Here is a 12,319-nt window from a genome sequence, read left to right on the forward strand (position 1 = left end):
GTAAGGTTATCATGGCGTACTGTTTGTGTAGTAACTGATATATTGTAGGTGAAGTACAACTTGGTTAATTGTGTGGCTGCATCACTGCTAAAACAGCCTGATTTTCAGGACTCCAAAAATGCTGCTCGGGTTCTGCTACATGAACTGGCCAGTAATGTTGCTAAGTTTGATCCAGAGTTTGTTGTGAAGGTTGCACTGTACACAAGATGTGATCTGAACATACGAACCACTGCAAATTTTCTACTTGCACTTGCTGCAAACCAACAAGGTTGTCGTCCTTTCATCAAGAAGTACTACGCAGCAGCTATTCGTCTGCCATCTGATTGGATAGAAGTTGCTGAGATATACACAAGTTTTCATGATCAAAATCTCAACTTTGGTTCACTGCCAACATCGCTTCGTAAAGTTATGATTGACAAATTTACTGCATTTGATCGGTATCAGCTAGCCAAGTACAATAAAGATGCTAAGAAGTTTAACAAAGGAAAGCAGAGTACACAAGGAAAGCAGAGTACACAGGCTAAGCAGCAGAAAGACAAGAAGGAGAAAGATGACACAGACTCAGACAGTTCTATAGTTAGTGATGATAAGAGTGAGACTGAAGAAGAGCTGGAACGTAAGAGTTTTACCCTCAAGCAGTTGATAAGAAAACTGCACATCTTTGAACCAGCGGAGGCTGTTATGGGTCTGATTGGTAAGAAATATCCTGAGGATAGGGAAGCATTTCGACGTAGCAAACTCCAGGGTGTGTGGGACCAAGACAGAGCAGGAAAGAGAATGAAACTACCTACCCCAGAGACGTGGGAAACTCAAGTGTCGTCAAAAGGAAACAAGGCGTCTACTTGGGAGGAATTAATTGATCACAGAAAGCTTCCATTTATGGCAATGCTACGTAATTTGCGTAACTTAATTTTAGCTGGAGTTTCAGAGAAACATCACAAGTGGGCACTGAAGAAGTTGACTGATGAGGGAGCAGTTATCTATAGTAAGCAGTTTCCATTTCGTTTTTTTTCTGCTTATGAGGTACTGAACGAGCTGGAAAAGGCCAAAAAAGAGGGAGTGGGAGGACAAACACAGAAGGGCAGACAGCAGAAGAAAATGAGCAAAAGTGCTCTAGAGAAATATCAAAAAAAGATAGCCAGTTTAGATGTCACTCTTCTTGGCAGATACCGCAAGGCACTGGATACTGCCCTGAAGATTTCTACCTGTTACAACGTCAAGCCGATAGCTGGATCAACCCTAATAATCTGTTACCTTGACACAAGCACTAATGCCCCATGCACATCTGCCAGGGGACTAGGAAAACCACGCACTATCCGGGAGGTGATTGTCTTGCTGGCTCTCATGTGCAAGTATGCTTGTGAACACTCCGTACTACTGTTGTGTGGACCAAAGGGGCACCCTGTAGAGGTGGAACTTGAGGATGGCACTATTCTACAAAACATGGAGAGGATTCTACAGCAACCAGTGGCTACACCTACAGTTGTTACGACAGACAAGAATCTCCCAATGAGTCATCTTCGTCAATTGATTTATTCACAGACACATGTGGATAGTTTAATTCTACTGCAAGGCTCTGGAAATGATGCCAATTCAAAGGCTGAAAAGGACATGATGAAATTCCTCCAGAATTACCGGCGCTTTGTTAATCCTGATCTGTTGTATGTTGACGTTGATGTTAGTGGTAGTAGTCAAGCTGACCCTGCCAGCCCTCAGTCTGCACGGCACCGTAATGATGTACACTTGTCGGGCTTTAGTGACAACATCCTTCGCTTCATAGCTGAACGTGGTGGTACTGGACAAATGACATATATTGAGAATATTGATAAGGCATACAGTCTCAGAGAAGTGAAGGGCATTGGTCTTGCTTCCACCGCTGACATTGTACCATCACTGAGTCCAGAGAAGGCTCTCCTTACAGCAGGCCAGCCAAAGATATGGCGAACAGTACGTGTGTTTATCTCCTCCACTTTCAGAGACATGCATGGTGAACGAGACCTCCTGACTAGATTTGTGTTTCCTGAGCTGCGGGCACGTGCTCACTCCAGGTGTATTCAGATATATGAGGCTGATCTGCGTTGGGGTGTTACTGAGGAAGATGCTCGAAGTGCTCGTGCACTGGAGATATGTCTGGGGGAGATCAGTCGGTCTCACTACTTCATTGGAATGTTGGGCCAGCGATATGGTTGGGTGCAGGATGAGTACATGGTGCCAGATCTTGTGGAGTATGACTGGATCAGAGAGTACCCAAACCGTCGGTCCATCACTGAACTTGAGATGTACCATGCTGCACTAGCTGATCCTGACAAGGCCATGAACAAGGCTTTCTTCTTTTTTCGAGACAAAGCATTTCTGTCAGAAGTACCAGAGGAGCACATTGGGTCTTTTGTCAGTTCCACATATGAAGATGAGTGCAAGATTGAAGCACTGAAGAGTAATATACGTGAGAGTGGCTTGGAGGTGTATGACAAGTATCCAGCACGATGGTTTGGAGTTGCTGAGGGTAAACCAATGGCAGGTGGTCTGGAAGACTTTGGCTATCGTGTACTGAATGTTTTATGGAACAGAATCCAGAAGGATTTCCCACTAGATGACCCCAATAGAGATGTGATGGTTGAAGCCAACAATTTACATATGGCCACTATGGAGTCTTTGTCTGAGACATTTGTTGGGCGTCGAGAACTCTTGCAGCAAGCAATGACTGTCCTGCGGTCTAATAAGCATCGGGCATTAGTTGGCTGTGGTAAATCGGGTTCTGGTAAGTCTGCATTCATGGCTGCACTGGCACAGATGTATATTGAATCACTGACTGTTAAGATGACTGATCTTATTATTCCTCACTTTATCGGTGCCGCTCCTGACTCTGGAAACATTTCAGCAATCCTAACACGACTATGTCATGAAATGAAACGACGCTTTAAAATCAAACTAGATGTGCCAGATAATTATGCAGACCTTGTTTTGGACTGGCCAGAATTTCTCTCAGCAAGTTCTACCAATGTTGGTCCCAGCACTCAAATAGTTATTCTCATTGATGGGCTAGACCTGCTAGAGAACAAACATGGAGCCTTGTCCATGGAATGGCTACCAAGTGAAGCAGACATTCCAAGTAATATTGTGATCATGCTCAGTTGTCGGGAAGGACAAGTAGCTCACTCAGTTCTGATGAAACGTCAACCTGTTCCACACCAGATCACTATTGGTGCTTTGAATGTGTATGACAAGGCAGAAATGGTGCGACGGTCACTTTCTAAGCATAGGAAAACTCTTGATGAGTCACCATTTGGTAACCAAATGAAATTGCTGCTTAGCAAGAAGGAAGCTACTAATCCTTTGTACTTGTATTTGGCTTGTGAGGAATTGAGAATGTTTGGTGTGTTTGAAGAAGTTACTATGAGAATTAAAAGTATGTCCCCAACTATTACTGGGCTACTGCAGGAGATTTTAGGACGACTGGAAGGGGAACATGGAGCTGAACTGGTTACAGCTGCTATGTCGTTCATAGCCATTGCCAGAGATGGACTACAGGAGGGAGAACTGTCAGCATTGCTTGCCATGTATCAGGTTGCACCTCAACTTGGATCAGTGATCACTCCAGGAGCACAGTACAAACTACCACCTGTAATGATTGCTCGTCTCTTCAGAAGTATTCAGAACTACCTGCAACAGAGCAACCAAGAAAAGTCGGACTTGTTGATGTTTTCTCACCAGGATGTTCAGAAAGCTGTACTTACAAGATACGTGAAGGGTACAAACAGTGATTTAGAGAAGCAATTACACAACTTGCTGGTGGCTTATTTCAAGTCAGAAGCTGATCCCAGAAATAATGGCTCTTTCACTGGGAAGAACCCAAGGGCATTTGCAGAGCTGCCACATCACATGTATATGGGAGGAATGTGGAAGGAGCTTGAAGTGATGCTGACTAACATCAATTTTGTTGTATCCAAATGCCGTGTTGGATTGGCTCATCGACTAATTGAGGATTACACTCCACCACTCACTCAACTATCTGCTGCAAGAACCAGAGAGGTCAAGAAATTCATACAGCTGCCAAAAGTACAAGAGTTTCGATCTTTTGTTTCACGTAATCTTCACATCTTATCCCTCAATCCTTCATTGGCTCTACAGCAAGCTGTCAATGAGCCTTCATCGTCTTTACTGTCTCTTGAAGCCACCAAGACATTGTCTAGCAGTAGTCATTCCCAACCACTGGTCTACTGGCAGAACAAGCCAGCTACCTACTCACCTTGTCAACTTACCGTAACTGGTAGCCTACAAACCATCAATTGTGTGGCTATCTCACTGGACCAGGAAACAATTGCTTGTGGATCACGTGACTGTACGGTGAAGCTCTACAACATTCAAACCGGACGTGAAACTGGCACCTTTGTTGGCCATGCTGGTCCTATCATGGGAGTATGCTTTGTGGGTAGCATGCAACTGTGTTCAGCATCACAAGATGGACGACTCAGTCTGTGGGACATCAGGGGGGGTCATCGTATTGAAGTAATGTCTGGGCACTCTCGTGCAGTGCAACATTGTGCAGCTAGTCAAAATGGCAAGTTGGTAGTATCTGTCTCTCTGGACTGCTCCATCAAAGTTTGGAAAGGAAATGATGGTAAACTACAAGCTACATTGCGCACTCAAGGATTCAACAACAAGCCTCTCAACTGTGTTGCTTTTCACCCAGAAGGACAGCTTATTGCTGTGGGTGGCTGGGACAGTTGTGTAAAGATTTGGGACACATTTAACCAGAAAAGACTCAAGATACTTAGAGGACATCGAACATCAGTACAGACATGTTCATATGCTCAATCTGGTCGATACATAGCATCAGCATCACTAGATGGCGAGGTGCGTCTGTGGGCAACCAAGTCTGGTGCCACTGTGGGTACACTGATGGGTCATGCTTCATCAGTCACTTGCCTGGCATTCAGTGGAGATGGAGGACTACTGGTAACTGGTTCCAATGACCAAACATTGAAGATGTGGTCCAGTACATTAGGAACACCCATTAAGGTGAATCCAGTCAGTGAGGATGGGCCAGTACTGTGTTTGGCTGGACATGCAGGAAGACAGCAGGTTCTGGCGGGTCACCGATCTGGTGCAGTACGAGTGCTAGAAGTGAAAACAAGGAAGATGGCCACAGAAACTCCACATGGGTCAATACCTATAACTACTACTTGCTGGGGGCCGAGCAATAATGGCTATTGTCTGACTGGTGCAGCTGATGGCAGCTTGAAGGTGTGGAAGCCAAACACAAAGAAATATGCTATCCTGAGTGACCACTCTGGTCCGGTGCGATGTAGTGTATGGATTCCTACTGTTCTTGCTAGTGGCTCTGAAGATATGACTATAAATATTTGGCCCAGTGCTAGTACCTACTATGACAAGATGAAGAAATCCACTGATCCTTTGACTGTACAGCCCATCATGACGTTACATGGTCACACTGGTCCAGTTAATGCTCTCGCAATCAACTGTAGTGCTACCTACCTTGCCTCAGCCAGTGTGGATAGGTCTGTGATTCTGTGGGACACGGTTTCATACAAGAAGCTACACATGTTTGATGCCTGCCATAAGGATTGGATTAATACCTGCACTTTCTCTGATAACAATCCTGACCTGTTGGTTACTGGTTCCAATGACTTCACTCTCAAGTTGTGGGATGTTAGTGCTAAAGTGGAGAAGACGACTCTAACAGGACACAGTGCAGCAGTGACACAGTCCATCTTCCAACAAGGCTGCGTAGTGTCTGCTAGCAGTGATGGTTTGGTGAAGGTGTGGACACACAAAGGAGTGGAGATAACTACTATGAGATGTCACAAGCAGAGGGTAAGTGGCTGTGTGCTGTTCCTACCACAAAGAGGTGACACTTCTAGTTGGGCAGACATTGTGGATGAGAAAGAGGAGGAAGAAGAAACAGCTAAAAAAAGACAAGCGTTTGAATTGAAAGATGCTATCATAGTTACTGGAAGTGATGATGGCTTGATTGGGTTTTGGAGGCCATTTGTAGCCCACCAGCTGCTGTCATTGAGTGGTCATGCAGATCAGGTGAAAACCCTGGCACTGACTAAAGACAACCACATTGTATCCGCATCTGCTGACAAAACTATCAAAGTGTGGAGCCCACCAGTCGAAGAGAGCACACTAACTGAAGCACATCCAGTGACTACCTCCAACCACAGTGGCCCAGTAGTTGACATGAGCATCACTTCTGATGGACAACATGTAGCGAGTGTTGGTAGAGATGGGGTGCTGAAAATTTGGGGCAACGTAAGTGATGAAGACACAGCATCGATCACATTTGCAGTGATCCATGAAGTGATTGTGGGGGAGCAGTCAGAGCCACTAGGAGCCGTGTGTTTCACTGATGACAACACTGTTGCTGTAGCATGTTATGACTGTACTCTTACCTTATGGCGTTTCAGCGAAGAGGAGCCATTGAGTAAACTGCGCAAACTGGACATTCAAGAGAAGTGTCCCATCATTAGCCTGAAGCTCAGCATGGAGAATAAGTGCTTAGTGGCTGGTTCAGTGTCTGGTATAGTGACAACCGTCCTTCTTGCCACTCAGAGAGAGTTGCACAACAGGAGCTTGCACACTGACTATATGAGTGATGCCATTGGCTTCACTAGTGGAAAACTGGCGACTATTGGTCTGGACAACAAGTTAATATTCTGTCAGCCCGATCAGGGACGAGGGATGAAAAGTGTTGAGATATTTGAAGGTGCCCAAGAGAAAAAAGACCGTTGGCCCACTGTACTCACTGCTATTGGTGGACTACTATTTGTGGCTGACTCTCTGGGATCTGTGTCCATCAGAAAAGTGAGCAGATATCATGAAGAGAAGGAACCATCATCAAGCTACCGAACTGAAAGTGGAAGGCTGTTACTAGAGAAGAAACTACATGCCAAGGGTATCACAGCCATTACCACCTTCAGCAGTGAGTTGTTGTTAACTGGTTCTAAAGACTGCTCTATCAAAGTGTGGAAAGTGCTCAACCCCATCCACAAAGTGGAACTCAAACAAGTTGGCCAGTTCCATTGCTCATCACCAGTGACCACATTGACAGCCGTTGTTACTTCATCTGGAACACAAATGATCGTGGCTGGAGATGTCCTTGGACACATCTATCATTTACACTGGAACTAAATTAATATAGGTACTAAACAATTAGTTAATAAAGTTGAGTGAAATTTGAAATATATATTTTATTATGATTATTTATTTATTGTAATTGCATACCTTAAAGACACTATCAGGTCTTCCATCACATTTGCAGGGAATGCATCAAAGTCCTCTACCACCAACACCACTGGCTTATGGTCATGCTTCTCTAGCCTAGGCCTCTTGCTGCTGGCTGAGTCATCTTTCCTTTCATCATGTGCAGTAGTTGCCTGTAGTGAACCTTTACCTCATAGTGATAACATGTTTATTGTATACCGTTGTTCTCTCTATATGCCAACCAATCAGAATGGACATGGTCAATCTGTGAAGTCTTTTCTGCTGGCTACTGCTAGACTGTTGATAGGCGTCAATCTGTGATAGAATATTACAGGAGGGTTGGTATAAGTCATGATGGGTATTTCCTGTCGAAGTGGTCAAGATTTTGCAGTGGCTCATATTAACACCAACTGTTGGTGTCAATATGAGCCAGCTATAGCTATTGACACCTTCTTCACTGCAGCTAACACCCTTCTTGATTTGCACACTTTATACAGTTGAAAAAAAAGGGAAGGGTGGGTAGCTGGCAGTGGTAGCTCAATGATAATGAACCTGGTGGTCCTGGGTTGCATTATACATTTTAATGTATTTTTTTTTTGTCCAAGTTGGTGTCAATAGTCCTGGCCTAAAATTTTTACTCAGGTGACTCTGCATTAGACAATATAGATTTCTTCTTTGGTGACCTAGGGAGGAGACCGAACCATTGGTGAATGGTGATAGGATATCTGCATCATGCACCATTTAATTACAAGGGTAATAATAGTAATTCACAATCCATTAAGCACCTAGTATTCCTTCAAATTCTTAGTATCTACCTCATTTGGTGTCCATCCATCCATCAACTGAAGGTGAACTTCCTTCACAATAGCATTCATTCCTACACATAAACAAAAACATCAATACATGATGGTGTATAGCTCCATCACCTGAGGCACAGTCATGTGATCTCAGTGACACGATATGAGGCGTCACATCAGCCCCTAGTCTGGCCCGTAAGTGATGATGGAGCACCTCGTGATCAGGAAGGCTTACACCTGTATAACATACATACCATTTACTATAGAGTATGAAACTTAAAACCATTAATAGTACAGGCTAGTATACTCCTCGATTATGATTATTATTATTACTGAGCAGTCAGCCCTGCTGGTGTGCTCAGATTTGTCCAACACAATCCCTGCACCTGAGTAAGGAGAATTTACTATCTACAATACTGTACCAGCATTGATAGTTGCAGTGGGGATGAAGGTAAGTTGAGGTGGGACAATAGCAGCTGAACAGTGACCAGATGTAATTGCTATGCTGTTCCATTGTTCTTCTGCTGCACAGACAAAACGAATCACTTGCCCTAGAAGTGTGTCATACTGTTCCTGCAGCAATTCCTGCGTGAGATGTGAACTGGTGCACTTGTGATCACTAAGGAACTCCCTTACATCTATACACTGCTTTATATGAGCCCACGTGTTGGTGTATGCCTGGTGTCTTATTTGGGTGTCTTCTCTGCACTCCCCAGCCAGTGGGTCAAACACGTCAGCTGTCAAGGCAAAAGGTGGGTGCAGTTATAACATGTACATTTCATGATCATGGTATTGGAGCCTTACAGTCTTGGGAAAATCTCGATGGGGTGCCAGTTTCCGCGGGAAAATACAAACAGCTCTGAAATAAATGGTGCTGTCATAGCTAACTTCAATCGTATTGCTAATGTACACATTAATATTGTGCAGAAATAAACATCGAACCTGTGTTGAAGACACAGCGATGCTTTCCTCCTGACCATCCTCCGTGCTTACAGCCATTCGTCACTCCATAACTTTTACTTGTGGTATTTTATTTTTATGCTCCAAATAATGAACACCGATCTATAGCTAATGCAAAAATTAAATAATCACACAGTTCGCCTGTTATCAGGTACGCAGGTGATTACTTCTGTGCATTCCGTTGTCAAAGAGTTGGTGGAGAATTCGCTAGATTCTGGAGCTGTTAATGTAGAAGTGAATTTGGTAGGGCGATACAAAGACGAATTCGTATGGCATATAGTAAAAGCTACTTTTTACAGGAGAACTACGGGTTGGATAAATTAGAAGTTCGGGATAATGGCTGTGGAATCTCCAAAGACGAAGCTCCGTATATTGCCAAGTGTCACTACACCTCGAAACTTGCAGACATTTCTGAGCTCGATACTTTGCAGACATTTGGGTTTCGTGGAGAGGCGCTTAGCTCGTTAGCGACTGTGTCTAACCTTAGTATAGCTACAGCTACCCAGCAGGATGAAGTTGGAATGGTGTACACATTTGACACTGCTGGGGATGTCACATCTAAGAGGCCAATTGCTGCTAGTGTAGGTACTTGTGTTACTGCTACAGACTTGTTTGTCAGTTTGCCAGTAAGAAGACAGTTCTACAAGAACGTAAAGCAGTGTAGAGATGACTTACGAAGAATTGAACATCTCATGATAGCATTTGGTATTGCACACAACAATGTTAGATTTGTTCTGCGTCACAGCAAGAATGTGGTCTGGCAGAAAGCTGTTATGTCAACTCTACATTCAAACATGATTGCTGTATTTGGAACCAGTCTTGTGCAGCAGATGAAATGTCTGCAGAGCAAGAGGGAACATCAGCATAACAAAGATAGTGATGAGAATGGTGACATCCCAGGTGACAGGTGTACAGAGCTGTGTGGGTATTTCCCTGTGTGTGGAGCTAACACATCAGAGATCACCAGATCCTCTGCTGAGCGTATGTTTGTGTTTGTCAACAAGAGGAGTGTGGAGATTAAACAAGTCAATCAGGTAATGTATACTACAGTATTGCTATCATGATGTACCTCATCTTATAGCTTGTTAGAGACATGTTCAAGTTAGCATACCCTAATCAAGGCAGGAGATACCCTGTAATGTGCCTGTTCATTAAAGTACCTCAGAATGAAGTGGATGTCAACCTGGAGCCTGGAAAACATGCTGTTTTATTGCATCACACAGTAAGTGCTGTGGTATTGACTCTTATTCGATGATGTCTCCTGCTAGAATGAAATTCTGGACCAATTAGCTAACTTGCTTGGTCAATTATACAAGACAGAAGATCCTGAAGAGGTTCAAGAACTTACACCAGTGTACCGTCAGAATGAGAACCCTACTCTCCCAAGTAACAATGATCTATCACAATTCAGTGAAAATGCTGTACTGTCTCCTCCAACTACTGATGATGCTGTGCAGTTATCATGCACTGCAGTGTTGACTAGTGATGACCTGCACACCATACCAATTGCCAGTAGAGACACTTCACCACTCACTGTGGATGATTGTGTGGAGCCACGAGATGAACAAGTGGATGCTGTGATAGGAGAAGAAACTGAGGAAAGAACTGAGGACACAGTTCTGCTAACGCCTGAAGACTCTACTACTGCTACTACTGCTACTACATGTAACAAGGAAAGTGAACAAGGTATTTATGAGACAGGTTTTGTTACACATTGACATTAGTGACATGTAAGGTAGTGACATATTACACTGGAGCAGGGGTCAGTGTGTGAACAGACAAGAAATGGAAGTAAGCCATTAGTAGATGGTATTTGACACTTATTGTTATAACACTAGCCAGTCAGATTGCTGCACAGAGACACTACCAACAAACCTTGCCATGTAAGGAAAATGAGATAGATTCTTTTGGACTAGTTTACTTTTGTTTTAGACTGTCCAATCAGTGAAGAAACCAGCTACTTCCTTAAAGCTTACCCGTGAAGGTAATATGTTTACCATATTTGCTACACAAATTACTTTGATGTGTTGTACAGGTAGTAGGGGTACGAAGAGCAGCAGCATTGGCAGCCATAAAATGGTGCTGTGGTGTTATAATACATGTATGGTGTGTGTTATGCTGTTACTTTTCATACAGAAGCTATCTAACTTCTTTGCTAAGATTAGCACCAGTCAGCCTAGCAAGCCACCTGAAGTGATGGTAGATTTCTCTCTGGACAGAACAAAGCAATGCTGGGAAGAAGGCTCTTACCTTGCCATTCCAGCTAGTGACAAATTAAGAGTGATTGGTCCAATCCACTATCAACATCAGTGGTTGGTCCTCATACGCAAAGACATCAGCTTGTTTAATGTTAAACAGTAAATGTTTCTACATGAAGTCTCTGCATGTTTGTTATATTTAGTTAACTACAGAGCCAACCAAGACGCACTCTACAATAGACTACTGGCTTCCTTTAAACTACCAGTAAGCCCTCTACTGACTGTCATATCAATTAATGAACAGTAAGTAGCAAATGGCTTGTCTGTTGTTACCATGCAGTGAATTTGAAGTATTTTAATGTGTGTAGTGTTTGTTATAGTATTGGTTTACTATTGTACACTTTGTGATAAACTGGTGTGGCTTGACTGCCATTATTGGACTCCCATACAATTATCCAGTAGTGTAGGAGGGATGGATAACATGTCACTTCTGTCTGCTCTTCAGTCTGAGAGCACTGCTGCCAATGGCAACAGGTATGTTACCTTGTGTGACTGCTTTGTCACACTGTCTGCTGCTGCCAATAGATTCTACTCTGATGTAAGATTATTAGCTAACGGCTTCGGTATATCTGAGAGAATCGGTACCAAGTATAGTTTCTTATCTGCAGTTATGTGTATACTTATTGTACAGTTGATGGGAAGCAGTGCATTGAGTTAGTGTCCCTTCATAAGTCTCTTGGGATAAATGACTTATTAGAAACCCTAGGTAAGTGTGTGTATTAATTGCTGATATATGTATAATGTCATGAATCTCCAGCACTGATAAGAGAGCAGACTTTGGAAAAGGAACTTAGTGATGTTACGTTAAGAGAGTGCAGACCATTATCAGTGCAAAGAATCCTTCAGGTAGGCTATGTTTTATGTTAGGAGTTAGGTACACTTGTTTCATATAGGAAGAATCAGTTCGGATGTCCAACATTCAACTTAGTACCCTACAAACAGCAGATGTGCTAGAACTAATGCAGCATGCTAATTCACAATGTTATCATTTAGTACATAAGATTGATGTATGACACAATTGTGGTGAAATTGTAAGGCTGCGAAATCTAACAACTGTCAGGGTCATATCCTACGCTT

The 12,319-nt window shown here is 43.3% G+C and overlaps 3 protein-coding genes across 5 annotated transcripts in view; 2 read left to right on the forward strand and 1 right to left on the reverse strand.

Annotated features, from left to right (window-relative positions):
• LOC136262436 (telomerase protein component 1-like) overlaps nt 1-7,278 on the forward strand; it is an 8,126-nt gene extending 848 nt beyond the window's left edge. The window contains exon 2 of the mRNA XM_066056707.1: nt 49-7,278. Coding sequence (XP_065912779.1) covers nt 49-7,155 — 7,107 coding nt within the window. The 3' untranslated portion in view covers nt 7,156-7,278. The remainder of the gene's footprint in view (nt 1-48) is intronic.
• Nucleotides 1-9,060, reverse strand: part of LOC136262462 (origin recognition complex subunit 3-like) — a 25,807-nt gene extending 16,747 nt beyond the window's left edge. For both annotated transcript variants that reach the window (XR_010704204.1, XM_066056738.1), the window contains exons 1-8: nt 8,967-9,060; nt 8,829-8,883; nt 8,661-8,761; nt 8,447-8,609; nt 8,154-8,261; nt 8,043-8,104; nt 7,447-7,542; nt 7,249-7,400 (exon numbers count right to left, since the gene is read on the reverse strand). Coding sequence is in view for 1 of the 2 variants with exons in the window: in XM_066056738.1 (XP_065912810.1) it covers nt 7,249-7,400; nt 7,447-7,542; nt 8,043-8,104; nt 8,154-8,261; nt 8,447-8,609; nt 8,661-8,761; nt 8,829-8,883; nt 8,967-9,023 (794 nt within the window). In the remaining variant the exon portion in view is untranslated. The remainder of the gene's footprint in view (nt 1-7,248; nt 7,401-7,446; nt 7,543-8,042; nt 8,105-8,153; nt 8,262-8,446; nt 8,610-8,660; nt 8,762-8,828; nt 8,884-8,966) is intronic.
• LOC136262458 (PMS1 protein homolog 1-like) lies at nt 9,042-12,271 on the forward strand. Of its 2 annotated transcripts, XM_066056734.1 has the most exons (15): nt 9,042-9,227; nt 9,284-10,018; nt 10,066-10,206; nt 10,253-10,670; nt 10,720-10,775; nt 10,823-10,867; nt 10,917-10,968; nt 11,020-11,063; nt 11,121-11,341; nt 11,396-11,485; nt 11,642-11,716; nt 11,768-11,823; nt 11,874-11,948; nt 12,000-12,088; nt 12,136-12,271. In XM_066056734.1, the coding sequence occupies exons 1-15, from the start codon at nt 9,096-9,098 to the stop codon at nt 12,253-12,255; spliced, it is 2,349 nt and encodes a 782-aa protein (XP_065912806.1). In that variant the 5' UTR covers nt 9,042-9,095; the 3' UTR covers nt 12,256-12,271. The 2 variants fall into 2 exon arrangements, 1 of the variants encoding a protein (XP_065912806.1); XR_010704202.1 differs by lacking the exons at nt 11,874-11,948; nt 12,000-12,088; nt 12,136-12,271 and having other exon boundaries at nt 11,551-11,716; nt 11,768-11,842.
• The last annotated feature ends 48 nt before the right edge of the window (nt 12,272-12,319 follow it).

This window comes from Dysidea avara, chromosome 7 (assembly GCF_963678975.1).
Source record: "Dysidea avara chromosome 7, odDysAvar1.4, whole genome shotgun sequence".
Taxonomy (NCBI): domain Eukaryota; kingdom Metazoa; phylum Porifera; class Demospongiae; order Dictyoceratida; family Dysideidae; genus Dysidea; species Dysidea avara.